This window comes from Spermophilus citellus, assembly GCF_964194105.1.
Source record: "Spermophilus citellus genome assembly, chromosome: 2".
NCBI lineage: Eukaryota > Metazoa > Chordata > Mammalia > Rodentia > Sciuridae > Spermophilus > Spermophilus citellus.
The window spans coordinates 249,801,509-249,826,077 of record NC_138183.1 but is presented as its reverse complement, the minus strand read 5'-3'; the positions used below and the strand labels follow the sequence as shown (position 1 = coordinate 249,826,077).

At 57.8% G+C, this 24,569-nt stretch overlaps 1 protein-coding gene across 14 annotated transcripts in view; it reads left to right on the top strand.

Moving 5' to 3' along the window:
* NRXN2 (neurexin 2) overlaps window positions 1–19,277 on the top strand; it is a 95,358-nt gene extending 76,081 nt beyond the window's left edge. For 10 of the 14 annotated variants that reach the window (XM_081261047.1, XM_081261046.1, XM_081261058.1 and 7 more), the window contains 4 exons: window positions 633–722; window positions 4,109–4,434; window positions 6,538–6,616; window positions 18,234–19,277. In XM_081261047.1, the coding sequence (XP_081117173.1) occupies window positions 633–722; window positions 4,109–4,434; window positions 6,538–6,616; window positions 18,234–19,120 (1,382 nt within the window). In that variant the 3' untranslated portion in view covers window positions 19,121–19,277. The remainder of the gene's footprint in view (window positions 1–632; window positions 723–4,108; window positions 4,435–6,537; window positions 6,617–18,233) is intronic. The other 4 variants (XM_081261048.1, XM_081261050.1, XM_081261049.1 and 1 more) reach the window with 1 other exon arrangement.
* Window positions 19,278–24,569: the final 5,292 nt, after the last annotated feature.

Here is a 24,569-nt window from a genome sequence, read left to right as displayed (position 1 = left end):
GCTGGAGCAGGGTTAATGTGGGGTCCAGGGTGTGGCACGGAGGGGGAAGTGAGGGGCAGCTGACTGAGCACAGAGGTGAAGGGAGTCACAGTGGCTTGGAGAGTGCTTTAAATCTCGCGGTTGGATGCTTGTGCCGGGAGACCCCTTAAATGCCGCATAAACCCCGCTTAACCCATCCCCCCACTTCTAAACCACCCTCTAAACGCAGTAGCCAGTTGGGCCACCTGGGCCACGAGGCCTCCCCCCGCCAATTTAAACCCGCTAAATGCCCTGCCCCTGTCCCGCCGCCCACTTTGGGACGGCGAGGAAGAAGGGCCTCAGCCGATGAACCAGATAAACCTGTTTAATCTCTGACTTGACCTTCCGCTGCCTTTTCTGTACATCCCTTGCCTTTTCTTCTCTTCCCTCTTTTTCTTTGGGTTGCTCCCGCCCCCAGGGTGGGGCTGGCTCTGGATGGGAGCCTAGGGAGGGGGCCCCGGGAGAAGAGGGACCCACATTTCTTTTCCTGCCTCCTCTCTTTTTGTTGGATGTCGCTGCTTACTCTGGGTCTCCTGAGAAATGCATAATTACTTTTCTAACTCCTTTGGACTTCGCCGCCTGAGAAACCTACTGTCTTTCTAAACTTTTCCAAGGAAACTTTGATAACGAGCGCCTGGCGATTGCTAGACAGAGAATCCCCTACCGGCTTGGTCGAGTAGTAGATGAGTGGCTGCTCGACAAAGGTAATTAACCAGAATTAATTAATTAATTAACTAACTAACTTTAAAACACTATCTTAGAGGTGCAGAGCTCTCTCTTCCCCGCCCTTGCCTTGCCCGGGCCCAAGTGAAGGGACGATTGTCCTGTCCTGCCAGGGTGCTCTGGCCCCTTTGTAGTCAGCATCTTGTGTTTTGGGTGAAGGGTTTTCTAAGGGAGAGAGAGGCTTCCTTCTCTTTCTAAACCAGAGAACAGAAGCTCCCTGGGCTGGTAGGTCAGGTCCCAGAGGTTTTTCTGCAGGGCTGCGGGGCACTTGGAGACAGGAAGGCTTTGGAGAGAAGGAAAGGCTGATCCAGGGCTCCAGAAGAGGGCTGGGAAGGCCTAACTGGGGCCAGCTGAGGAGAACGGGAAGACCTGGGGCCTCAGATCCTACTGGAAAGACCCCGAGCTAGCTTCTGTGGGCCACTCTCTGGGATGGGCCCCTTTGGCCCACAGGACCTCTCAGAAGTAGTGGAGACCTGCGGGAGACTAAAGGAGGGAGGGAGGGAGGCCTTGGCCTGCAGGGGCTTCTCCCTGCTGGGCTGAGAGTGGGCCCCCTGAGAGGCCCCCTGTGGCAGGTGGGGTGCCGCTGGGTGAAGGGGAGAAGGCTTCAAGGGAAGTTGGGGGTCAATGGCAAAGTCATCCCAGTCCCAGTGGAGGAGGGGCGAGCTCTGTACCTCTAAGGCTAAACTCCAGGGGGAAGCAGAACTGTTAAACCCCCACTTAACCAGCTGATAACTGTGCTTTAAATGTCCACTGGGGCCTTCCCCAATAAAACCCCCAAATGTAACTTCCAGCCCCCCACACCAGAGGGGCCTAAAATGCTGATAACCAGATGTGATAAATCCATAACAGGACAAAAAGTTAAAGGGACTGTAATAGACATCGCTAAAACCTACAGCCCCCAGCCACACTGGGCTGCTCTCTCCAGCGGGGTGAACTTTAACCCTTTGAGGCATTCATGGCTGGTGGGGGCAGAGGCAGGGGCCACAGGACCAAGTTTGCTAAAGTCAGGTGGCTTCCTCTCCGTTACCCACCTCCTTCTCCCAGAATCAGAGAGGCCAAGGGATCAGCCTGGGCTGAGGCTGGGCAACTTGTGACCCCAAAGGTTAGGGAGAACTGGATAGGCCCTGCTAGGGGCTGGGTAGGACTTGGGGTCCAGCTATCCTTGACCTTTTCTGTAGGCCTGCATTTATTGTTCTAGAAAGTGAGAGATTGAGTTTCTCAAGGAGTGGAAAAGGGAGCTCACTTTGGGTGTGGCCTTGGCCCAGTGCTTCCCTCAGCTAAGCTAGCACTCTCCTTGATAAGAAGGGGCACTGGTCCTTGCTCAGCCCACCTCCCAAGCATATTGCAAGTGTGCCATGCAATGAGAAGCCTCAGGAAAGTGTCCGAGGCAAGGGCGAGGAGTTCTTGGAGGGGATGTTTATTGTCAGGGCCTGGCTTATGGTAGGTGCTCAATAAATATTTATAGAATGAATCAATTTTCTAGTTCCAAAACATGTCCTGTGAATCAGTCCCATGAGATGCTTCACAAGAAAGGGACTGTGGTAAGATAAGTTTGGAAACTGCCAAGTCCTGTTTCTTCCTCTCAGAGATGCACATGTACATTAGTTTCATAAAGGCTCTGAGAGGTCCTGCAAGAAAGGATCCTGTTTAATGACTAGTTTGCTTCTCAAACTCATTTGACCATCATGACCCTCTTCTTTTTCTTATAATTCCTTTTTTTTTTTTTTTTTTGGTGGTTCTAGAGATGAAACCCGGAGGCTTTATCACTGAGCTACATCCCTAGCCCTTTTTATTTTTAATTTTGAGACAGGGTCTTACCAAGTTTCTGAGGCTGGTCTCAAACTTGCAATTCTCCTGTCTCAGCCTCCTAAGCCGCTGGGATTACAAGGCATGCGCCACTCTGCCTGGCTGTTTTTCTATGATTCTTATGCCTAAGAATAAACTTGAATAAGTTGGTTCTCAGGGTCTGTCCTGAGCTGCTACCATCAGTCCCCTTTGTCTGTGGGTTCTGGCTCCCTTATTTGTAAGGAAACAGTGATGCTCTAGGGCTGTTCTTGCTTGCGTGGGCAGTGAGCGGGTGCTGGAGGAGGAGAGGCTGAGCACGGAGGCTGAGGAAACACACCAGTGCCCATAATTGGCCAGAGGCCAGGCAGACGATTGGGGGTTCCAGGGACTTGGGTGTCCCAGAGAGCCCGTTTCCAAAGAGCTGTGGGTTTCACAAGTTGGACTACCCTCAGCCCAGGCTTTGGGGGCAGGGCTTACAGGCACCTAACTCTAAACCAGATCTTTAACGAGGCACTAACCAGAGGCTAACAAGGGCTAAGCCAGGACTTAAAATCCCCAGAGTCAGCAGCTGAAGGTCCAGGGGAGAAGGGGCAACGGAGCAGTCCGTCTGTCCAATCCCTCCCCACCAAAATAAGCAACACCAAAATCAAAGTTAAATCTAAACTTAAACATAATAAATATCTTTTCTAAAAACCAAACCAAAACAAACAAACTCAGAGGGTTAAACCGACCCCCAGATCCACTAAAACCAAAGTGAACAGCCAAACCCCACGCAGGTGGGAATTCTGAGGTGTAATACGGCCGAGTGCGGGGCGAGATTGGAGCTGGAGCGGTTTTTGGCTGTCAGCGAGCGAAGCAAGGTCCCTTTAACGTTTTCCATTTCTGTGCTTGCACACCCAGGCGGGGAGGAAGGCTGTGCTGGCCGCCCGGTGCCGGGCAGTGGCGGGGCCTTGGCAGGGGCGGAGCCGGGGCTGCGGGTGGGCGGAGCCGGGGCTGCGGGTGGGCGGGGCCGGGACTGCAGGTGGGCGGGGCCGGCCGGGAGCTGGCGGGGCAGGGCCGCGCACTGGCCGCCCCTCATCTGCCTCCTCTGGCCAGGCAGCGCCCGCTCTGTGTCTGCCTCTTGGTCTCCGCTATCTGCCACTTCTGAGGGCTCCATGGCTCAGGACTGGGCACGGGTGGGGTGTGTGGGGAAGCAGTGGGAGAAGATGGGGACCGCATTGAGGGCACAGGAAGAAGCGGGGTGATGGCCTTGGAAGGGGAGCCCAGAGGGCCAGGTGGAGGTGGAGAAGGCATGCGCATGGTGGGTAGAGGGGTGACGGCTCCCTTTCCCAGCTCATGTGTGCTCTGGGGACCCTCCCCTGCTGGGGTCCCTCCTGGCTGGGCTAGGGGCTTTGGCTGACAAGGACTTTCCCTTTGGTGTCTGCCCCTTCCTCATTTCTCCCCAACCCCACCTGCGGTTTCCTCCTGGTTCCTCTCGCCTTCCCTTGGCTCCCCTCCATTCTCCCATCCCTTCCTGGCCTCCCCCTACTGCCTGCCCGTCCTGTCACCCTCTCCGTCACTCTCCCATCGCCCCCTACCCCAGGACGCCAGCTGACCATCTTCAACAGCCAGGCTGCCATCAAGATCGGGGGCCGGGATCAGGGCCGCCCCTTCCAGGGCCAGGTGTCCGGCCTCTACTACAATGGGCTCAAGGTGCTGGCGCTGGCCGCCGAGAGCGACCCCAACGTGCGGACTGAGGGCCATCTGCGCCTGGTGGGGGAGGGACCGTCCGTGCTGCTCAGTGCGGAGACCACGGCCACCACCCTGCTGGCCGACATGGCCACCACCATCATGGAGACCACTACTACTATGGCCACTACCACCACGCGCCGGGGCCGCTCCCCCACGCTGAGGGACAGCACCACCCAGGTGAGGCCCTCTCTGACTTTGGTCTCAGGGGTCTGGTAGCATCCTGGAGGCTGATGTCTCTGACTTTGTCGACATGGTGATGGTTTAGTTGAGGGAAGTGGCTTTCACCCTGGTGACCAGGGACATTGAAGGTGTGAGGGCCTCTATTTCTAGAAGGGGTTCATTCCCAGAGTTGGGGGGAGTTGACCAGGGAAGACCACCCACCCCACCCAAGAGCCAGGAAATCTACACCGGGAATGGGGGCAAACTGACCCTTCTGCTCCTCACAAAGGCCCTGGCCAGTGTTGGGAGGGCAGGTAGTGGGAGATGGGCATTACCAGGATGTCAACATCTTGGGCAAAGGGGACACACTGGAGAAGTCAGATGCAGTCACCCTGGGTGGTTGGCTCCTCTCCAGAGGCTGCGGTAGGCCAGGAACAGCCTCTCCTAGTTTGCTGTAGTCCCTGCTGGGGGACAGGCCCTGGTTGCAGGTCCCTTGCCTTCACACATCCTCTTCCTGTGACCTGGAGAGGCACCCCCACTAGTGGGCCTTAGTGTCCTCCTCTGTGCCTGCCAGTCTGAGCAGGGTGCAGACAGTTCCCTGGAGCTTCACTCGCCTATAGTGCTCACCCCACTGGCACAGGTGTGCCCAGGGTCAGGTCAGGCTAGAGTGGTAGACCAAGGGGACCCAAGTGGGCAACACCTGGGGAATGAGGCTCCAAGGAGCAGGGGGGTCCTGGGTTTCCTGAGTGTCAAAGCTGAGAAAGCCTGGGGGGTTACAGAGGCAGCCCCGGGGGCCCATGGAGTGTCCTGCTGATTGTTGGTTGAGCTGACAAGGGCTCACATCTGGCACGCTGGTCTTGCTTAGCCACCCTGTCCCCATGGTGCTTCTGCCTCCCATCACCCTGTCTCACTGCCTGGGCTACTGGGTTTCCAGGTCTGGAGGGACCTCTGTCCGCTAGGAGGATCTGGGGGTGGCCATGAGGACATGTCCCTAACTTCACCAGTCTGTCTTAGCCTCTAACTCTGAGTGCTGAGCTCAGTGCTCCAAGGTCCCTCCCTGCCAGCCTGTGCTGCAGAGAGCTGGGACCCAGCTAGCTGGAGAAAGCCAGGTGGGAGAGACAAACATGTGTCCCTTCCTCTCTCCTATGCCACCCAGAGATCTAAAGGGACTCAGTTCCCCAGGGCCCTGCTTCTAGGAGTGGGGAGGCCTGGAAGACTGAGCTCTACCCAAGGCTGGGCAACCACCACACCCAATGCCCTCCAGATCTCTGAAGGGCCATCTGGTCTCAGTGCAAGAGGGGGGCAGACCATCTATGGAAGGTGGCAACCCCAGGGGTGATGCGGTGATGGAGAAGCCCCCATGACAGCAGCTGGAGCCTGGGGACAAGGATGTAGAAGGGAAGATGAGGGTCTGGGGACCAGGCAAGGTGTGACCCTCTCCCCCTCCCATCTTTGGCCTTCCCCCTGATCTTCTCTGCGTCCTCAGCCTCTTGGGCTCTCGTCCTGCCTAGATTTGGGTTCCCTCCCTGGGTCTCTTCCCCCTCACGCACACTCATCTCAGGGATTCTCTTTCTTTGCAATCAGGAGGAGAGAAAATGCTGACAAAGTCGACTCCTGTTGTCATGGCAACCATAGCCCTAATTATTGTGTGCAGCCCGGTTCTCTCCGGAAAGGGGGCTGGGAGACAGATGAGGGGTGATGGGGTGGGGGTGAAGCTGGAGCCAGGAAACACCTCCAGGCCCTGTCCCTCTCTGCTCATGCAGCTTCCAGAGGGCCCTGTGCCTTGCCTCCTGCCCCACCTGTCCCTACCCCAAGGTGTCCTGGATCCCTTGCTGCCCACCCTATAGCCCCAGATCTGGCATCGTATCGCCTCGCTTCCTAGAAATAAAAAGCACAGCATGTGCTTCTGATCCTTGGGAGCTGCAGGGGCTCCAGGGCTGGTACTGTCTGGTGTCCCTTTGCACAGGAGGTAATGCAGGGCCAAGGTCACCAGCAAGTGATGGAAGTACTGGGCCTTAGCCAGGGCCCAGCTCCTGTGGTGCCACACACCTCAAGAGGTGACTGTGGGGTCTGCTGACTCACCTGGACCCTCTCTTCCCCACCCCTCCTCTCGCCCCTCAGAACACAGATGACCTCCTGGTGGCCTCGGCTGAGTGTCCGAGCGATGATGAGGATCTGGAGGAGTGTGAACCCAGTACTGGTGAGTGCCTTTCCCCCCTCCCCTGCCCCGGGCCCCTGCGACGCTGCTGGGAGGTGGGCGACAGTCCCTGTTACTTGACCCCAGCCCAGGACCTGCTGCAGGCCTTAGCTCTCTCCATACTCCCCCTCCCCACCTTATAGCCCCCAGGTGCCTTAGATGCCCTCTGGCAAGGTGCCTGTTGGTGTCCCATCCCTTGGAGATAGTGAGGCTCTTAGCGTAGAGTCCTGGGGTTGAGGGCAAAGGGGAGCTGGAGGGGAATGAGGGAGTGGTTTCCTTAGATGAGAACTGCAGCTCTAGGATTCGGGGCGGCGGGGGGGGGGGGGGGGGGGGGGGGACACTACAACTCCCATCAGCTCTCAGGTTCAGAACTACAACTCCCAGCAGCCCCAAGGCCCAGCACTCTCTTGGTCATTCAGAGGGAAGCCTCTGCTGGGTCTCGAATCCTCCTCATGCCCAGTCTCAGGACATATCTGTTGTTCTGGTCCAGAGGGTGCCTAGGGTGGAGACTGCCAGGGATGCCAGGCCAAGGCCTGGCCGCAAGCTGGGTGGGAGGTGCTCCCTGGACCAGACTTGGGGTTCCCTGGGGAGATTTGGTGGGGGAGCAGCTGTAGGAGAGCAGGCTGGGAGGGAAGTCTCTGGGGGGTGGGGGCACAGGGAGCCCTCCAGGCCTCAGCTTGATGCTGCTGGCTGGAGCCAAGGTTGCAGCTGCAGAAAGCAGCCCTGCAGGGCGGGTGGCCTTGTGTGCAGTTGAGGGGGAGTGAGATGGCATGGTGGATGCGTGGCTGCTCATCTGAGAAGGTTGGCAGTGGCTAAGAGGAGCTGGGGTGAAGGGATGCTCAAGGCTGGCTGTGGGAAGGCAGAAAGTACTGGATGTGACTAGTGGGGAGCATGGATCTTAGTGTAGCCCAGATGAGCCTGTGGGAGTGGAGGGGCCACCCACATCTCTTGCTTGGCTTTTTGGAGACTTCTCCCTGTTACCTTGCAATGGTGGCGCCCTGGGCTGTGGGTACCAGCAGGCTGGAGGCTGGGGCATGTGTGCACAGAGACAGGGAAGGGTTGTGGTCAGGAGGTGGGCAGCATATCCTGGCATATTCTGTGAATCTGGCCTGGGGCGGGGGCCTGGGATCCTATCAGCACCAGAAGAGACATTGGAGCTGAGTGTGGGCTACCATGCTGGATGGAGTGTGGGTTGAGCAAGAAGGGAACAGGATCAAAGCATGGAGTGTGGAGCCTTAGGGCAGAGGCTGAGGTTCAGAGACCAAGGACAAGAGACCCCAGACCCAGAAGCTGAAGCCCTGTTTGCCCTCTGTGCCCAGTAGTGGGCTGAGCTGAGAGGGACGTACATGGTCCTGGGCCCAGGGGCTCTTGGAGGAGATGCTGGCTGCTGGGCTGCAAGGCTCCCTGTCCACAGCCCGGGCTGTGCTTGCTGGAACTGATGCCACCCACTGTGGCAGCAGGTCTCTGCTGGGGCTGCCCCTCTGTCCCTCTGAGGGTCTCAGCCCAGGGATGCATGCTCCAACCCTACCATTGTTCTGGAGGCTTTGGGCCTATGGCAGTGTGGTGCACAGCACTCCCCCTTGTCCTGCTTGGCCCTCTAAGCTCTGAGTACTATCTGGGGCTCCATTGGCTGATCCAGGCTTGCTGTAAGTGGCTGTGATGAATGAACTGTGAGAGCCTGGGATGAGGTTCTAGGGACAGGGGACTGTGTGGGTCATGAGACACTGCCTGGCCCCATACTCTGGGATGGAAGCTCCTGGTGACAGAAGGAGTCTCCGCTTGGACCCTGCACAGGCTGTCTTGGGCCAGAAAGTCACCCCACAAGTACGAGGAATGCACGCTGTGCTGCCCCAGGGCCACCTTCTGGGTGGGCTCTATCCTCCAGCCCAGACTCCAGCCAGGGGCTGGGCGTGAATCCCAGTGTGGGCACTGGTGGCCGAGATCTTTCAGGCTCTGTTAGGACAAGGGAGTGAGGAGGAGTTGAAGTTGGCAGCTCTGGGTCCCCCGATAAGGCTCTGTGAGGTCACTGACCACTGGGTTGTCCTCTTGGGAAAAGAGCCACAGTATGAGGGGAGGTTGTGGGTGGGGGAGGGCTGGAAGCCAGGGATGAGGAGGGGCTGGGGGCCAGCCCAGCATCCAGCTTTAGAAATAGCCAAGAGGGAGGCAGAGTGCGGCGGAGACCCCAGAGGAAGTCCACTGGCTCTTCCCCAGACTGGGATCTCTGGCACGTGCAAGTGCACTCGCCACTCCAAGGCTTAAATGTGGTCCTCTTTATCCTGATGGGAAGCCAGGCAGGGACCAAGATGGACTCCAGGGTCTCCCATCCCAGGCTGGTGTAGGTCTCCCTCCAACCCCCACACCACCAGCCTCTTCAGCCAGAGCTTCTCCAGAGCCCCAGAGAAGGAGGCTTTTCTGGAGCAGAAGGCCAAGCCCCTTGGCTTTAAGGTCAGTGTTGAAGGTCGAGACAGCCTGGCTGGAGACAGTGGCTGTCCAGGACCCAACCCACCTTCCAGAGCCTCATCCCTGGGTACAGTGGGCTCTGGGAGTTTGCTGCTCAGCCTGCTCACCTCTCCACCCTTTTCACTAACTTGGGGCCCTGCATAGTCTCCAGGCCTCCTCCACTGCTTAGTGAATTATCTTGAATGAGGGTGTACTTGGGGGACATGTACCTAAAGTTGGCCATGTGTCACACCACCCCTGTCGTCTCAGGTGGCCTGGCCCCCACCTTGTATTCCAGGTCTGGCCCCTGTAGGAATCCAACTTACAGGAAGAACACACACAGGCTTACACCCATGGAAGCACACATCCATGTGCACACACATGTGATGTCACCAGAGGCATGCACACACATGTCACACATCAACAGGCCCAGCAGCACGCTTACACATTCCCACTTCCACACACACACAGGTGTTTTGTTTTGTTTTAATATTTATTTTTTAGGTGTAGATGGACACAACACAATGCCTTTATTTATCTATTTTTTTTATGTGGTGCTGAGGATCAAACCCAGTGCTTCACATGGCTGTGCCACTGAGCCCCAGCTCCAGCCCCAGCCCTGAACACACAGGGTTTTAGCTAGAAAAGCGCCTGCTATTCATGCTCAGACCCACGGAGGCATACACATGCTTAAAGCCAAAGAGCATGTGCACACTCGGACCACTGCAGGCCTGACATGCTGACACACGCCTGTTGAGACCCACAGACACACAACCCAGGCACACATGCACTGCCTCATGGAACATGCCAAGGTGTGCAGGGTCAGAATGCCATCTGTGTAACTCACATGTATGCAGGGATCATAGGATTCCACACACATGTTCAGACTTACAGATGCCCACATTTCAAAACCACAGAGATCTGTGTGCGTGTTCAGGTCAGGTATGTACACACGTGCTTGTACCCACTGAAGTACATGGACACACATGCAGAAGTACACACCCATGATTAAGAGCACCTCCACCCAGGTGCTCACCTGTTTGGCCCCAGAGGTTTACACTTACACGTGTGCACAGAGCACAAAGGTGCTGGCACATCTGACATGTCTTAAACCCACCAGGGTCCTTATGAGTGCTCAGAGCTATGTGCTCTCACATCTATTTTGGGTGCATGTGTGTGTGAGGTGGGTACCAGGGTTCGAGCCCAGGTGTTCTACCAATGAGCTGCATCTTCAATCCTTTTTATTTTTCATTTTGAGACAAGGCCTCATTAAGTTTGCTGAGGCTGACCTTGAACTTGCAACCCTCCTGCTTCAGCCTTCCATAGCTGGGATTACAGGCAAGTGTGATCGTGCCCAGCCATGCTCACATCTATCAATGCATATGCCAAATGTTCCAAATCATACACACGTGCGCAGAGATGTAGACGCACTCACGTGTTTCAGACATTTGGGACACATACATGTTTAGGTATTAGCGTGTGCTCACTTGTGTTCAGACCCATTGAGGCTCATGCTTTGCGCCATGTCCCGGGACTCACGGAATTACCCAGCTCGCACAGCACATGGTGGACAGACCCGTCTGTGTAACTCACATGTATGCAGGGATCATAGGATTCCACACACGTGTTCAGACTTACAGATGCCCACATTTCAAAACCACAGAGATCTGTGTGCTTGTACCCACTGAAGTACATGGACACACATGAAGAAGTACACACCCATGATTAAGAGCACAGAGCACGTGTGTTCTTCAGCTGTATCCATGTGTCCTCACCAAGGTGTACATAGATATCTGCAAGAGATGCTCATGCACCAACATGTGTGTTCATTCCCTCACAGAGATGCACATGTGCGCTGATGTCTAGATTTGGTTCCAAGGGGTGCATGTGGGCATGTTCTCAGAGGCAGGCTGTGTGTGCTCAGTCCCAGGGTCCACACACACACACACACTTACGCCTGCATTGGCCCACACAGGTACTCACAGTGCCAGGTGCACAGTGTGCTCAGTGGTACCCATGCAGTGGCACGTGAAGGGCACACGTGCATCTTTAGACCCTTAGGGTGTGCACACATCAGGTGAGCACCCACAGCCGTTCAGACCCATTAGGGCAACTCACTTGCTGAGATGTGTGGAGGCTCAGGTATGCACACGTGCTTAGGGACATGAGCCCAGGTGCATAGAAACATGGTTCCTCAGATTCGCTCAGGCCCACGCATGCTCAGATGCATGGAAGAAGCCTCATGCACTTGCCCCAGGTGCACCCCTCCTGGGGAGTCGCCCCGGTGAACACATAAATGAGACCCTCAGGCACACAGGCTTCATTCCACAGTGTCACACTCATATTTGCTCAAACCCACAGAAGCATAAAGGTGATCATATTCCCAGAGGCTCTCAAAGTAACATTACGTTAGTCACCATAACAATCAACTGCACATGCCTGTAGTTCAACACACAGAAAGGTATGTTTTCTTTACAACAGAAGTTACACACAGTGCTCCTGATGGTGGGCAGCTCTTCTCCAAGTCCCAGTTCAGGGCGGCCTCTTCTGTCTTGAGGCTGCGCCATTCTTAACACTTCCACGGGGCGAGGATAGAGATGGGGAAGGGGAACAGTGTGGAGTCAGGCAGGGGAGATTTTCATGGGCCAGGCCTGGGAGAGCTGCCATTGCTCCTGCCCTTGCTCCTGCTCTTGTTCTGCTGGCTGTCAGTGCACTCCTGGGGCCACAGCCTAACTTTCAGGAAGGCTAGAGTGTGGTCTTGCTGTGCCTCCAGGAGGAAGCACAGATAGATTTGGGTACAGCTAGTGAGTTATGTACCACAGTCTGGCCTTTAGGGTCACCAAGGATCTGTTTCACTCTTCTCCCATCTCAGAATACACCCACCTTTCCTCAAGGGAGACAACCAGAAGTCTCACCCAGGGAGGGCATTTGCCTCAGAGCAAGGATGTCTGGGAGGAGGCGGCCGGCTCCATGCCAGGCCTGTCTCCCCTGATGGGGATACCTGTACACAGCCTGGAGACCGTGAACTGGAGGACAATTCATCTCACTGCCTCCACTGCCCTGCCCGAGAGGTGCCTAGAATACAACCACATTCCATCCCCCATTCAAGAAAGGGAAGGCTGGGGGCCACGCAGCAGCCCCTGGTTCCCAGCATGGGGACCAGCCCCAGGTTCACACAGGCCCCGTGTGCTGGGAGCATGGAGGACCTCCTGTAGGCAGGCTGCAGGCTGCACCGGGGGCTTCTCTAGCAAGCCCTGCCTCCTTGGTTGGACCCTGTCTCTGCCTCCCTGGAGGTCCTTCCCACCCTCATCCTCCAAGGAGGGGGTGTTGGGAGAAAGGTCCTCCTTGGGCACGCGAGAGCGCTCACAGCCCACTCCTCTGGGGCGCAGGGTGATTTCACGGCTGAGCCAGTTGCAGCACACTCCAGGGTTTCCTCGGTGCAGTTCTCCAGCCAAGGCTTCCCTGGGCTCTGCCCCTGCGCCCCTCGTCACATAGCCCGGATGTCAGCGCACATCTCAGATCCACGAGGTCCGCATGAACAGCAGGAGGGAGGCCGCACCTTAACTCTGACCCTGAGAAGGGCTGAGTCCCTCATTCAGATGGGACACAACTGGCCCGTTGTCCCTCCAGCCTGCTTCAGACTTCTCTCTTGCGGTTGGGGCTTGGAAGCTGTGGCTTTCCTGACAATTGCAGGACTCACCTGCACACCACCAGCTCTTGCCCAAGTTTGCCTCCTTTTTGTAACATGTTGCTAAAAGCAGAAAGTTAAGTGCTGGCACCATCCCCCAGCCTTCTCCTGCTCTGTCCCTCAGGGCCAGAGCCTCAGGTGTGTGGCTGCCCTCTCTGGTTCCCAAGCAATGGTTTGCACCCAACACTTGCCACCGCGTTTATAGGTCTTCATCTTTCCAACCTTCACGTCTCTTTCATTGGATTGTCACCTGAGTGCCACAGGGTTTTGTCAAGGGAACATTTGTTTCTGTAACAGATGAACCCTGAATCTCAGTGGGTGACTCAGGAGCAGTCTCTCATTCAGGTGCATCCTACCTAGATGCTCCTGATGGGCAAGCAGCTCTGCCCCCAGGGTGCTTTCGGAATCCACCCTCCTTCCATCTGTAGATCCTCCATTCTCAATATGTGGTTGCCAAGGTCACTGGGGATAAAGTGTGGAAGATGGTACCCCAGGGAGGTTGCTAGGGGCCCCTTATTGGCAGGACTCACTACTCAGCCCTGTGGCCACGCCCAGTTGCAAGGGATACTCCAGCTGCTCAGGAGAAGGAGGAAATGAGTTCGGTGAGGAGCCTTGGTGTTATGTGTATGCTTTGAGAGGTGCAGTCCCACGTTCCCATGTGCACGTGGAGCCCAGAGCCAGGCTCAGAGGCCAGCAGATACATGCCAGGGCCAAAGACCCACTTATGCACACTTGTCTGTTCAGACAAACCCGCTGTCTGCTCCATCGAGGTTCTGGCCTCTCAGGGCGAGCTCATGGGCATGTGCACCCCCAGGATGTAGCCCATCTCTGACTCCGAGACCTACCCGACCTCTGCCTTCACCATGCTGGCGTTTCATGGTGGGGAGCACTGTTCTCCAGGGCCCTGTCCACAGTGGCATGGGTGGTTCTCCGTGCACACAGGTGAGTACAGACTGGAATCTAGCCAGTGCTCTGCTGCCCAGCTGCAGCTCCTGGGCCTGGAGCAGGGAGAGTGCGTCTGCATGGAGGAGAAAGGCTGATTCCGCATAGTCGGGCTGCCTTTTTCCCTAATCCACATGAAATGCCCTGTAGGTGAGAGGCCTGGGCAGGCCCCCCCGCACCCCACCCCACCCCTGCGCTGGTGGCTGCACTTTGCCAGATGACGGTTTAGTCTTGGACACTTTTAGCTTCAGTTCTGGGCTCCCTCATTGGGGAGGGCACATCTTGCTCCGGTGGGAATGGGGTTTGGTGTAAATTTCTAATCAGGGGACTTCTGTGCCCTAAAAATAGAGCCCAGCTTGCTGGGCCTGCTTCCCCGGAGAGAGGAGAGTGGAGAGGGAGAAAGTGCTCAGGAATGGCTGGTGATGCCCTGGGTCAGGATGGAATTCTCTAGCAAATGAACCTAATATGCACTGAAATTCTATTTTCTTAGAATGCAGAGAAGCAGAGTGGGTGGGCAGCATCTGGGATAAATGGGCACCTGTGGTTTCCAAATGCTGCAGCTGCACGAAAGCTTGGGGGCTGGTGGGGGCTGCCTGGGGTTCTCAGTAAACTCCGATGGCTCCAAAGGGCCTCCCGGGACGCACCCTTGATACAGAGCTGACCCCACCAAGTATTGAGAGTCTATGCCCCTCCCTTGGCAGTCGTCTGGAGGGGCTGCAGTGGGACTCTGCCCTGTGAAACGTGTCTGAGGGGTCCTCACCAAGGGTGGGCGCACCTCATCCTTCCTGGTAGGTCCGCGCATGACCCCAGGAAGACCAGGAGGGCTGAGCACCCAGAGCCCGGGGGGGGGGGGGTGAGAGAGGGTTCTCCATGGCCTATTGGAGAGGGAGTAGGGTGGGACACTGAGGGAAAGTCACGGCCGTGTGGGGACATGGGGTGGCAGGATGTCTTGGGAGATGTGCTGCCAAAGCTTGGGCAGAGAAGGTTCAGAAAACCCCAGAGTAGCTGGAACCACAGAAACAGGACTGAGAAGCCTAGGAGAGCTCTGGCCTAGGGGAGGGGCACTTGGAAGCCTGAGTGTCCTGAGGATTAAAATTGGGGCAAATGGCTGTGGGGGCTTAGGCCCAGCAGAACTTGTCTGTGGTCCAAAGCCTGAAGCTCCCACATACCCTCGCCTCAGTGGGGGTTGCAGGCTGGTAGAGAGTCCAAGTCTGTACCCTCATCATCACTCTAGGGTGGGACATGTCACCAGCATGGCCTTCTTATGCCTTGGACATGGTACTTTGCTGGGGTTCTAGCTCTGGCCAACTGATGGAAGGTCATAAGTCAGCTTAAGGCAAACCTTGACCTGGAGTTCCCAGGATTAACAGGTGGACCAATCTAAGACAGAAGGTGAGGCTGGCAGTTGGGCATGGTAATCCCAGCAACTCCAGGAAGCTGAGGCAGGAGGATCACAAGTTTGAATCTGGTCTCAGCAATTTAGCAAGACATTCAGCAACTTAGTGAGACCCTGTCTTGAAGTAAAAAATAAAAAGGCTGGGATGTGGCTCAGTGGTAGAGCACCTGGGTTCAATCTCCAGCACCATTAAAAGAAAAGTTGAAGTTGAGACTGGTAGAGGGTGGGACTGGGCCCATGCAGTGAGGGGTCTGCCAGGCTGAGCTCTCAGGAGGGCCTGCTGCCCAAGATGGTGGAGGCAGGAGGGTGTGCAGAGCTCTGCTATTCACCTGCTTCACTGGTCTGGCTCAGGAAATACCTGAAGAATATTCTTTCCCTAGAAAATCATAACGACCCCAGCTCTATGCCAGGCCCTCTGCTGGGTGCTAGGGAGATTGATAGATGAGGGTTGGGCCTTTGGACCTTGCCTGGCAGTGAGTCCAAACTTGTGCTTCCAGGATGGAGCAGGGATGCGGCACCAGAGGCAGGAGTGTCCTCTGGAGTGTGCCTGGACCAGGTGTTGGGCTGGACTCAGATGACTGAGCTATCAGTAGGGGAATGTGCTTTGAATATAAGGCAAAGGTCAGGGAGACAGGTGGCTTGAGCTGCAGGGAGGACCCCAGACAAGCTCAAGGTCTATGCAGGGAAAGGGAGTCTGGCATGTTTGGGCCCAGGATGCCACCACATGAGGGGCTGTCTGCACTCCTGCAACCAGGGGGACCAGGGACCAGGGTGCTAGCCCATCCTTTGGTGAGTAAGGCTCAGCTGGGGATGGAAGGACACATTCTTTTGATCTAAAGGCTGGAGGACCCTTAGAGCTAGGCCTTGGCCTCACTCTGGACCTGGAGCCCCAAACCCACCTTTGGTAGATAGGAAATTGGCCAGTGGGTGGAAGAAACTTTCCCAGTCACATAAGAATTCAGTGACAGAACAGGTGTGCAGGCTCCGGAGGAGGAGGAGGAGTTGAGCAGCCCTGGCAGTCTCCAGGAGGCTCGGGGATGATGATTTGGGCTTCCCTGGCCTCTGAGAACCACAGAAGGGACTGGGCACATCCGGGGCTTCCACATCCACATCCATTGTAAGCTGGAATTGGACAATCCCATCATGCTGCTCTGCTTTGGGCTTAGCTTTCTATTGAGGATGAGCCCATGGAGGGCCAGGACCCCTGGGGCTTCAAAATTTGGGGTTCAGGGGAGCCCCTGATCAGGGGAAGCTTGGAGTCTTCCTGGTGGGAAGAGCAGCCTGGGGAGCTGAGCAAGTTTTCCAGTCAATGGCAAGGTCTTGGCTAGGACTGGCCTGTGTGGCCAAGATGGCTGTGAGATTGCTGGAGCGGTGATGGGAGGGGTCAGCAGAGGTGTGTGAGTCGCAGCGCAGTCCAGAGGGCTGGGGGTGGGTGGAGCCGGAGTTGCAGTGGGGCAGGACCAGGCCTTGCTTACCAAGAAGGGTGCAGAGGCAGGGAGATCTTGCTCAGGTGTGGGTGGGGCTTAGAGTGTGCTGGAGGAAGAGCCAGAGATGGAACCTGCAGCCCCAGGAGAGGCCCCTGCAAGCGAAACAACCCGATGCCAGCGCTCTTGTCCCAGCGATTGAGAGCCCTGCTCTAGGTCCCTCCTAACCCAGGCCAGTGAGTTGCTATGCTTTGAGAGGAGGCCCAGGAGGCTGATGGGAGTTGTAGTTGTTGACCCAGGGTTGATGGGAATACCCCTCCAAGGGCTAATGGGGTTGTAGTTCTCACTTTTGAGGGCTGATGGGAATTGCGGATTTTGCCCAGGGGGCTCCAGTTGAGACTAGAGAGAAGAAGGCTACCCCCCACTGTGCCCTTCCCACTAGTTCCCCCTGGGCCCTGTTTTAGCAAGTGCACCCTTCCCAGATGGCTGTGTATGTATTTTCTTTTCTTTTTTTGCTTTCTTCTTCTTTCCGTTGTTTTATTATTGTTTTAACAATAATAAGAGGGCCAGAGGCAGTCAAGCCCTGGCCAGGTCCTGGCGGCTCATGGGGGTTCTGGGGTGGAGGGAGGCGGGAAGTCAGTGGGGGTCAGAGGTGGAGGGTGGAGAGAGAAAGGTGGGGAGTTAGGCTTAGCTCAGGACTCACGTGACATGTCCCCACTCCCTGCTGGCTCCTGGCTTGCCCCCACCCCTCCCAGCGTGACCTGCTTCTGACCCCTCCTTGCCCATTCTTCCGCTAGGCCTCATCCTCGCCCTTCAAAGTCTCCTTCCCCACCACCCACCCACAGTCAGCCCTCGAAGCCCCTTCCCGTGGCCGCCCCCTCCCAGGTCCTCTCCCTCACGCAGCAGTTCCTACCGCCGGCCCGCGGCCTGTCTTGCCCCCCCCCCTTTCCCACTGACCCCTCCCCCGCCAGCCGACACCAGGTGCTCAGCCCGCACCGTGCGGAGTTCAGCTTTGTGTTCAGCCGAGGGGGAGAGGGCACAGGTGAGGGAGGAGACAGTGTTGAGGAGGAAGCGAGATGTCCAGGGAGAGAAGAGCGAGGGAGGGAGACCGAGCAGGTAGACAGGAAACGTTGTACGGAAAAGTTGTTTTTTCTTATTTTTTTTCCGGGAGAACCCGCTTACACAGCTCTGTTTGTAATTTTTTTCTTCATGCTAAAATCACACGGCCTATTTGTTGATGTAAGTTGCCTGAATTCCGTGGTATGCTATCTTCTTTTTTAAAAACAAAAGCAAAAAAAAAAAAGCAAAAAAAGAGAAAAATCTAGAAAAAAAAACCCTAAAAGATATTGTCGTTAGGTTTGTTTAAATGCTGCTGTTGTATCTGTTTTTAAAGCCTTAAACCAGTAGAGTTGTTTTTATTTTTGTTTTTTTTTTCCGTTTCTTTTCGATTTCCTTTCCTTTCTGTTCCTTTTGGTTTCTTAAGACAAACAAAATACCAAAACCCAGAGAGTCACAGAGCCCGTGCGTGGGGTGCCCAGGGCATCCGAGCCGCTGCCCGCTTAACGCGCAGTGCTCCGGCCGGCTGGCGGGCGGGCCCGGCCCGCTCTAGTCTCCGCCAAAGCCAATTGGAACCGATTTGGGTGTGAGGCTGTTGTTTCTCTCTCTGTGCCGGCCGCCCGCGACCCGGCCCGCGCTGACGCCCTGCCTTCTCTCTTCTCTCTCTTGTTCTAGGAGGAGAGTTAATATTGCCCATTATCACGGAGGACTCCTTAGACCCCCCTCCCGTGGCCACCCGGTCCCCCTTCGTACCCCCGCCCCCCACCTTCTACCCCTTCCTCACGGGCGTGGGCACCACCCAAGACACCCTGCCCCCGCCCGCCGCGCGCCGCCCGCCCCCCGGGGGCCCGTGCCAGGCGGAGCGCGACGACAGCGACTGCGAGGAGCCCATCGAGGCCTCGGGCTTCGCCTCGGGGGAGGTCTTTGACTCCAGCCTCCCGCCCACGGACGACGAGGACTTTTACACCACCTTTCCCCTGGTCACGGACCGCACCACCCTCCTGTCACCCCGCAAACCCGCTCCCCGGCCCAACCTCAGGACAGACGGGGCCACGGGCGCCCCCGGGGTGCTGTTCGCCCCCTCCGTCCCGGCCCCTAACCTGCCGGCGGGCAAAATGAACCACCGAGACCCGCTGCAGCCCTTGCTGGAGAACCCGCCCCTGGGGCCCGGGGCCCCCACGTCCTTCGAGCCGCGGAGGCCCCCGCCCCTGCGCCCCGGCGGGACCTCAGCCCCCGGCTTCCCTCATCTGCCCACAGCCAACCCCACGGGGCCTGGGGAGCGGGGCCCGCCGGGCGCGGTGGAGGTGATCCGGGAGTCCAGCAGCACCACGGGCATGGTGGTGGGCATCGTGGCGGCGGCGGCGCTCTGCATCCTCATCCTCCTCTACGCCATGTACAAGTACCGCAACCGCGACGAGGGCTCCTACCAGGTGGACCAGAGCCGGAACTACATCAGTAACTCGGCCCAGAGCAACGGGGCGGTGGTGAAGGAGAAGGCCCCGGCCGCCCCCAAGACGCCCAGCAAGGCCAAGAAGAACAAAGACAAGGAGTATTACGTCTGAGCGCCCGGCACCGCGCCCCACTGCCAGCTGCCCCTCCCGGGAGGCCCGGGAGGAGGGTGCGGCCTCTCCCCGCCGGGGCCTGGGGACCCTCTCCCGGCTGCCTCAGGCTTCTCTCTCAAAGAGGAAACGCAAAAAAGAAAAGGAATAACCCCGTGCTCGTCCCCTTCCTCCTCTGTCCGCGGCGCCAGGCACTGTCAGCCCCGGGGCTGTCTGTCTCTTTCGGCTCCGCGCCGCCAGGCAGGGCACGTGCTCACAGCCCTGGGTTGATTTATTTTTTTAAGGGGGGTAGTTTTATTTTGGTGGGGTTGGGCGGGAAGGAAGGCTGGGGTTTTGTAAAGTGTCCACTACACGTTGTTCATTTCCCTCGATTTTCCTCCCTCCCTCCGTCCCTCCTGCCTTCCTCCCCTTCCCAAGCCCTCCGGTCGTCCCCATCCCAGGCTTGCTGTGTCTCTCCGTCCCCACCCTCCTTTCCCACTTCTCCTTTTTTGTGTGTGCGTATCTGGTTTCTCCCTTGCCTCCCTTTGGGTTCTCAGAGTCGGTGGGAGAAGGACGGGAGGGTGGCCCCCCAGCGGCCCAGCGGGTGGGTGCGGAGGGGCGGGGCAGTGGGGTGGTCCCCGAGTGTCCCAACCCTCCTCACCCGGAGAGGCACCCGCCTGGGGCCGCCCAGGGGAGGGGCTGAGGCCTGGCTGCAGGCCTGTGGTGTGTGTGCCCACGGCGACGGGCCACGTGCATTGACCTTGATGGGGAAGCGGCGAGGAGCAGGGGTGGGGGCGGGTGGGGGGAGGGCAAGGCAAAAGCAGATATATATTAAAGACAAATACTCGATACCAAGGGCAGCAGCCTGTGGCACCCACTGGGCGGGGCGCAGGGAAGGGAGGGAGCGAGGTGGCATCTGTGGACTGCTGGGTCACCTCTCGGCCCACGGGCTCCCTGCTCCCCTGGTTTTTTTCTCTTTGTTAACAAATGTGTCTGAGTCTTGGAAACACCCCAACCCCGGAAATGTGTGGGAAAAAGAAAACAAAAACTTTCCAAATTCCAACAGTCCTGTGCCGTTTGTTCCTGGTCGGTGCTGTTAGGACCCTGGGCCTGGCTTGGGGCTGGGGTAGGGGCCCAAGTGGGGACACGTGAGAGCTGGTAAGTCACCCGCACTTTTGAACTGAGCACAACTTTGGGGTCCTGGTGCCACTTGTCTGTGTCTGGTGCCTGAGCCCCTGTGGGTGGGACTGCAGGCTGGACTCAGCCCTTGGGCTTGTGAAGATGGCTGGTCTGTGTCCAAGGTTCCCCAGACCTGCCTTCTCAGTCTTCCCAGCCCCTACTGCCCAGAGGTATCATGTGGCCCCAGAGACAAATCCCCAGAGGCTTAATGTTGCCAAGACCCCTGGGGCTGTACAAGGGGCCTGACCTGGTATGGGACAGACCTGCCTGACCCTTGGCAGCCCCTGGAGGGAGGTGCACCACTCCTGGGTTATAGGAGCAGCATGGCCGATCCCAGGTCTCACAGTGAATCAGTAACTGAACCTAAAGGCCTCCAACCCTGCCTCCTGTGGTCTCTGCTTCTTCCCCTGGGCCCCTTGGGACTAGGGACTCCTGCCTCCAAGTCCACCTGGCCTACTGGGCAGCTCCTGGGCCGGAGGTGGAAGCAGAGCCTCCTGCAGTCAGGGAGAGTATCCTTCATGGAGACCAGAAGCAAGGCCATGCTAGGGGTGGGTCTATGTTAAGCCTCTCAGGGGCAAGAAACAGACGCAGGAGACTCGGATTCCACTAGGACCCACATGTGTGGCGTCCAGGAGGAGAGGGTGAGTGGGCCTGGATCCTGGGGGCGGGGGTGGCGGTGGTCACACCACTTGACACACGAGATGTGACTCAGCCATGCTTCTGCCACTCAGCTCCTCCCTCAGTTGGCTCCTTCTGCGCCTTCTGCGTGGTAGATCTTGTCCCTGTCCTGGCTCTGCTTCCCGGGCTCTTGGCTCTATGTCGTCCATCACTGTGGATCTGCAGCAGGCGGCCCTGGCTGGGGGCCAGCTCAGACTCCAGGCATTTCCAGTCCAAAAGTCTGGCCAGCTTTAGGCCTGGGCACCTGGGAGCCCACTGGGCAGGGGAATGTCCCTGGGGGGGTGGTGGCAGATGCTGCCCAAGTGGCTCCAACTGGCTTCAGAAGCCCAGCTTGCCCACTGTCATCTCCCCCTTCATCCTGGAGGGAGCTTGCCTTGGGACCTCCCCCAGCTTGATGCCCCCCAGACCTTTTGAGAGTCCTCATCCAAAGTTCTATCAAGGGAGGGGTCCCCAGCGACCCCAGGTGTGGATTTCCAAGGACTTGCCTCTCCCTCCTGAACCAGCCGCCTTGGGGTGAGCCTGCAGCCCCCATCCCCCCCCCCACCACAGTCCTGTAGCCTGAGGTCACATGCTGAGGTCAGGGAGTCTGGGGGTGGCCCTGATGTGGGCAGTCCTGCCAGGACATCCTGTCCCTCTGCTGGCCATGGCTCACCCCTGAGGCAGGTAGACCCTGGGGGCTCATCCCAGGAGTCAGGAGGGCAGCCGTTCATTTGTTCCTTTTTTCACTCTTTATTCAATCCCTCACGCCACTGTCCCCCTGACCAGCTCTCGGTGGGACCACCTGTGCCGCTGTGCCCTGCTCAGGGGCAAGGCTCTCTTAGGTCCTGCTGTCCTTGTTGGCGCTAGTAAAAAATAAATCGATCAGGCCGGCAAGAGTTCCTTGGTAATGAGAAGGGAAGGAATCGTCCTATTCCAGGAGTTTTTAGAACGGCCCTGATGAGGTGGGGGTAGTCCAGGGAAGGATGGCCCTAGTCCTGCCGGTTGCCATGTGACTGGGGACCGTCTTTCCCTTTCTGCAGAAGAAGCTGAAGAGCTCCTGTCACTAAGGGGCTTCATTGTAAGAGGAAAGATTCAACTCACTGGACTTGACCTTCAACTCATAGGACAGTCACCAAAGTCTCAGTGTCTTTGTCCTGTGCATCAGATGGTGACTGTGGCACTTGAACCTTAACTGCGCTCCTTGGGACCTGGCTTGCCTGGCAGGGACCCCACGAGAGGCCCAAACAGCATCTGGGGGCAGAAAAGCCACACAGCTTGGCTCCTCGGCGGGATCCTTGCAGGGATGTATCAGGAGATGCCACCTTGTGGGTACCAAGGACAGGGGCTTGCGGAAGAGGCTCCTGGGGAAGTCTGGCTGATGCCCTTTGACCTGGAAGACCTACCCAGCCACCCATGCCCCCAGGGAGGACCCTAGTGCCAGTGGTTTGGGAGGAAGCCCCTTTCCTGGAGGTGGGTATGGAGCCCATGCCCAGCCCTGCCCTCCATGAGGCTTCCTGGAGGAGCTACAGGTCTGGTTGGGGCCAGGAGAATGGATAAAGGGGGTCCTCAGTCCTTTCCTCAGTCCCTGCTGCGTGAGGCCCCTGCTGCCATGAGACAAGACGCTGGGGTGATCGGGGGCCCCTTTCCCACATTCAGTTCCCTTGCCCTGCTCTGTGGGGTGCCCCAGTGGATTTGGAGGTTAGGAGCCCCCAGGGTGAGCTTTAAAAAGAGGGTATGTCCCAAGTGGAGGCCTGCCGTTGGGTGGGCAGCCCCCAGGGGGTGTAGGCCTCCTCCTGGGCAGGACACCCACTTGACCAGTGCTGCTGCTGGCTCCCCAGAGTGGCAGGGCCCTGGGTCCCCAGCTACAGTCCTGTGGGTTTAGTAAAGGGAGGACCCCGGGGTCTGGCAGCTGTGACCACCTGGAAAGATCAGGAGTGTGGCCACTCTGTGGATGGAGGGACAGCTCTGACCTGAGGGGTGAGCAGGAGGGACATACTGGGGAGAGGGGGAGCCACCTCCTCACTGGGTTCTGCCCCCCAGAAATTTATGGGCACCCTGGGGCCCCAAGAATGCTGAGCAAGCCTAAGAAAGGCGCTGGCTCTCAGAGGGGGGAAAGAGATAAAGCCAGGCCGGCCCCCCAGTGTGTGGAGGGACCCCTACTTCTGCGCTTTTGCCCTGGGGATCTTGACTGTGGGGTAGTCAAGGGAGGATGGCCAAAGGGCATGAGCCTCAGATGCCCAGGGGTCACACTGTCAAGACCAGGCCAGGCCGGATTCCATCTCCCGGCGGCCAGAGGCTGCTTCGTTTTCCCATTGACCTTTCTGTGTGTGCACATGTGTGTGTGTGCATAGAGGTGTGTGTGTGTGTGTACGTGCGTGTGCACACAGATGTTAGGACTGGTCACACAGGCACAGGTGGACTCAGAGACTGTCTCAGCACGTCCCCTGGTGGTGTAGCTGGGGGTCCTGTCTGGTGGGGATCGTGCTGGGCAGCGCATGACCTCTGCCTGCAGCCACACACCTGCAGCCAGAGGACCCTGTGGGGTCCAGGTGATCCTGGGAGGGATGACGAGGCCCTGCTGCTGCCCTCGAGAAGTGTCTCTGCAGGCCTAGATAGTGAGGCAGGGTCACTAGCGCCACAGTTGGGCTTGGAGACCTACAGACCGGGGCTGAGTCCTGCTTCTGCCTCCTCCTGTCCGTAGGGCACGGGCAACCAATTCCTACCTGCCTCAGTAATTCCATCTGTAAAATGGGGCAGCTTTTCCTCACGGAGTTCAGAAGATGATGAAAGGAGATGGAGCCGAGAGGCCCAGCACGACCCATGGCGAGGGCTGGGCACGGCAGTGCCTGGGCCCGGCAGACCGGCGAGGAGCCCCCAGACCTCTCCTGCCCCCTCCCCAGGCTTCTCCTGCCCCCTCCCCCAGGCAGGTAGACCCTGGGGGCTCATCCCAGGAGTCAGGAGGGCAGCCGTTCATTTGTTCCTTTTTTCACTCTTTATTCAATCCCTCACGCCACTGTCCCCCTGACCAGCTCTCGGTGGGACCACCTGAGCTCGTCTGTTGGTTGGTGGGAGGAGCTGGGTGTGTGGATGTGACCATGGGCCAGGGTGTCACTAGTGCTGTTGGCTAGTGCTGTGCCCCCGGAAGGAGGGCCCTGTCCTGGCCCTGGGAGGCCAAGAGGATTTCAGGTGTGAAGGTAGGGAGGGGACTGCAGCAGAGCAGAAAGCCTGGCATGTGGCTGGAGTGTGGTGAGGCACGGGGAGGGGCTGGGCGGGCCAGGCCAGGCTCCCAAGGGCACCAGGGTGAAGCCGGGGAACTCGGACTCCATGGCTTGCCCCAATTCAGGGGAGATGATGGTCACCTTTGACCCCTGGGGCAGGTGGACAAGAGGGGTGGCGAGCATCAGGGTGTCGCTGGCCCTGGCCTCTCGCCTGTGCAGCCAGCGGGAGGTCGGGTGATAGGATGGGTGGAGGGCCTCCTGCCAACCCAGCTGCCCTTTGCCCCTTCTGTGTGGGAGGGGCTCCTGACAGGGAGGGAGACCGTCCTCTGCACTCTGGAAATGGAGGCCTGGTCCTCTTCTGCCACCTCCGGAGGACACGAGAAGCCTCCTCTGATGGTGCATTGCAGGCGTCCCAGGAG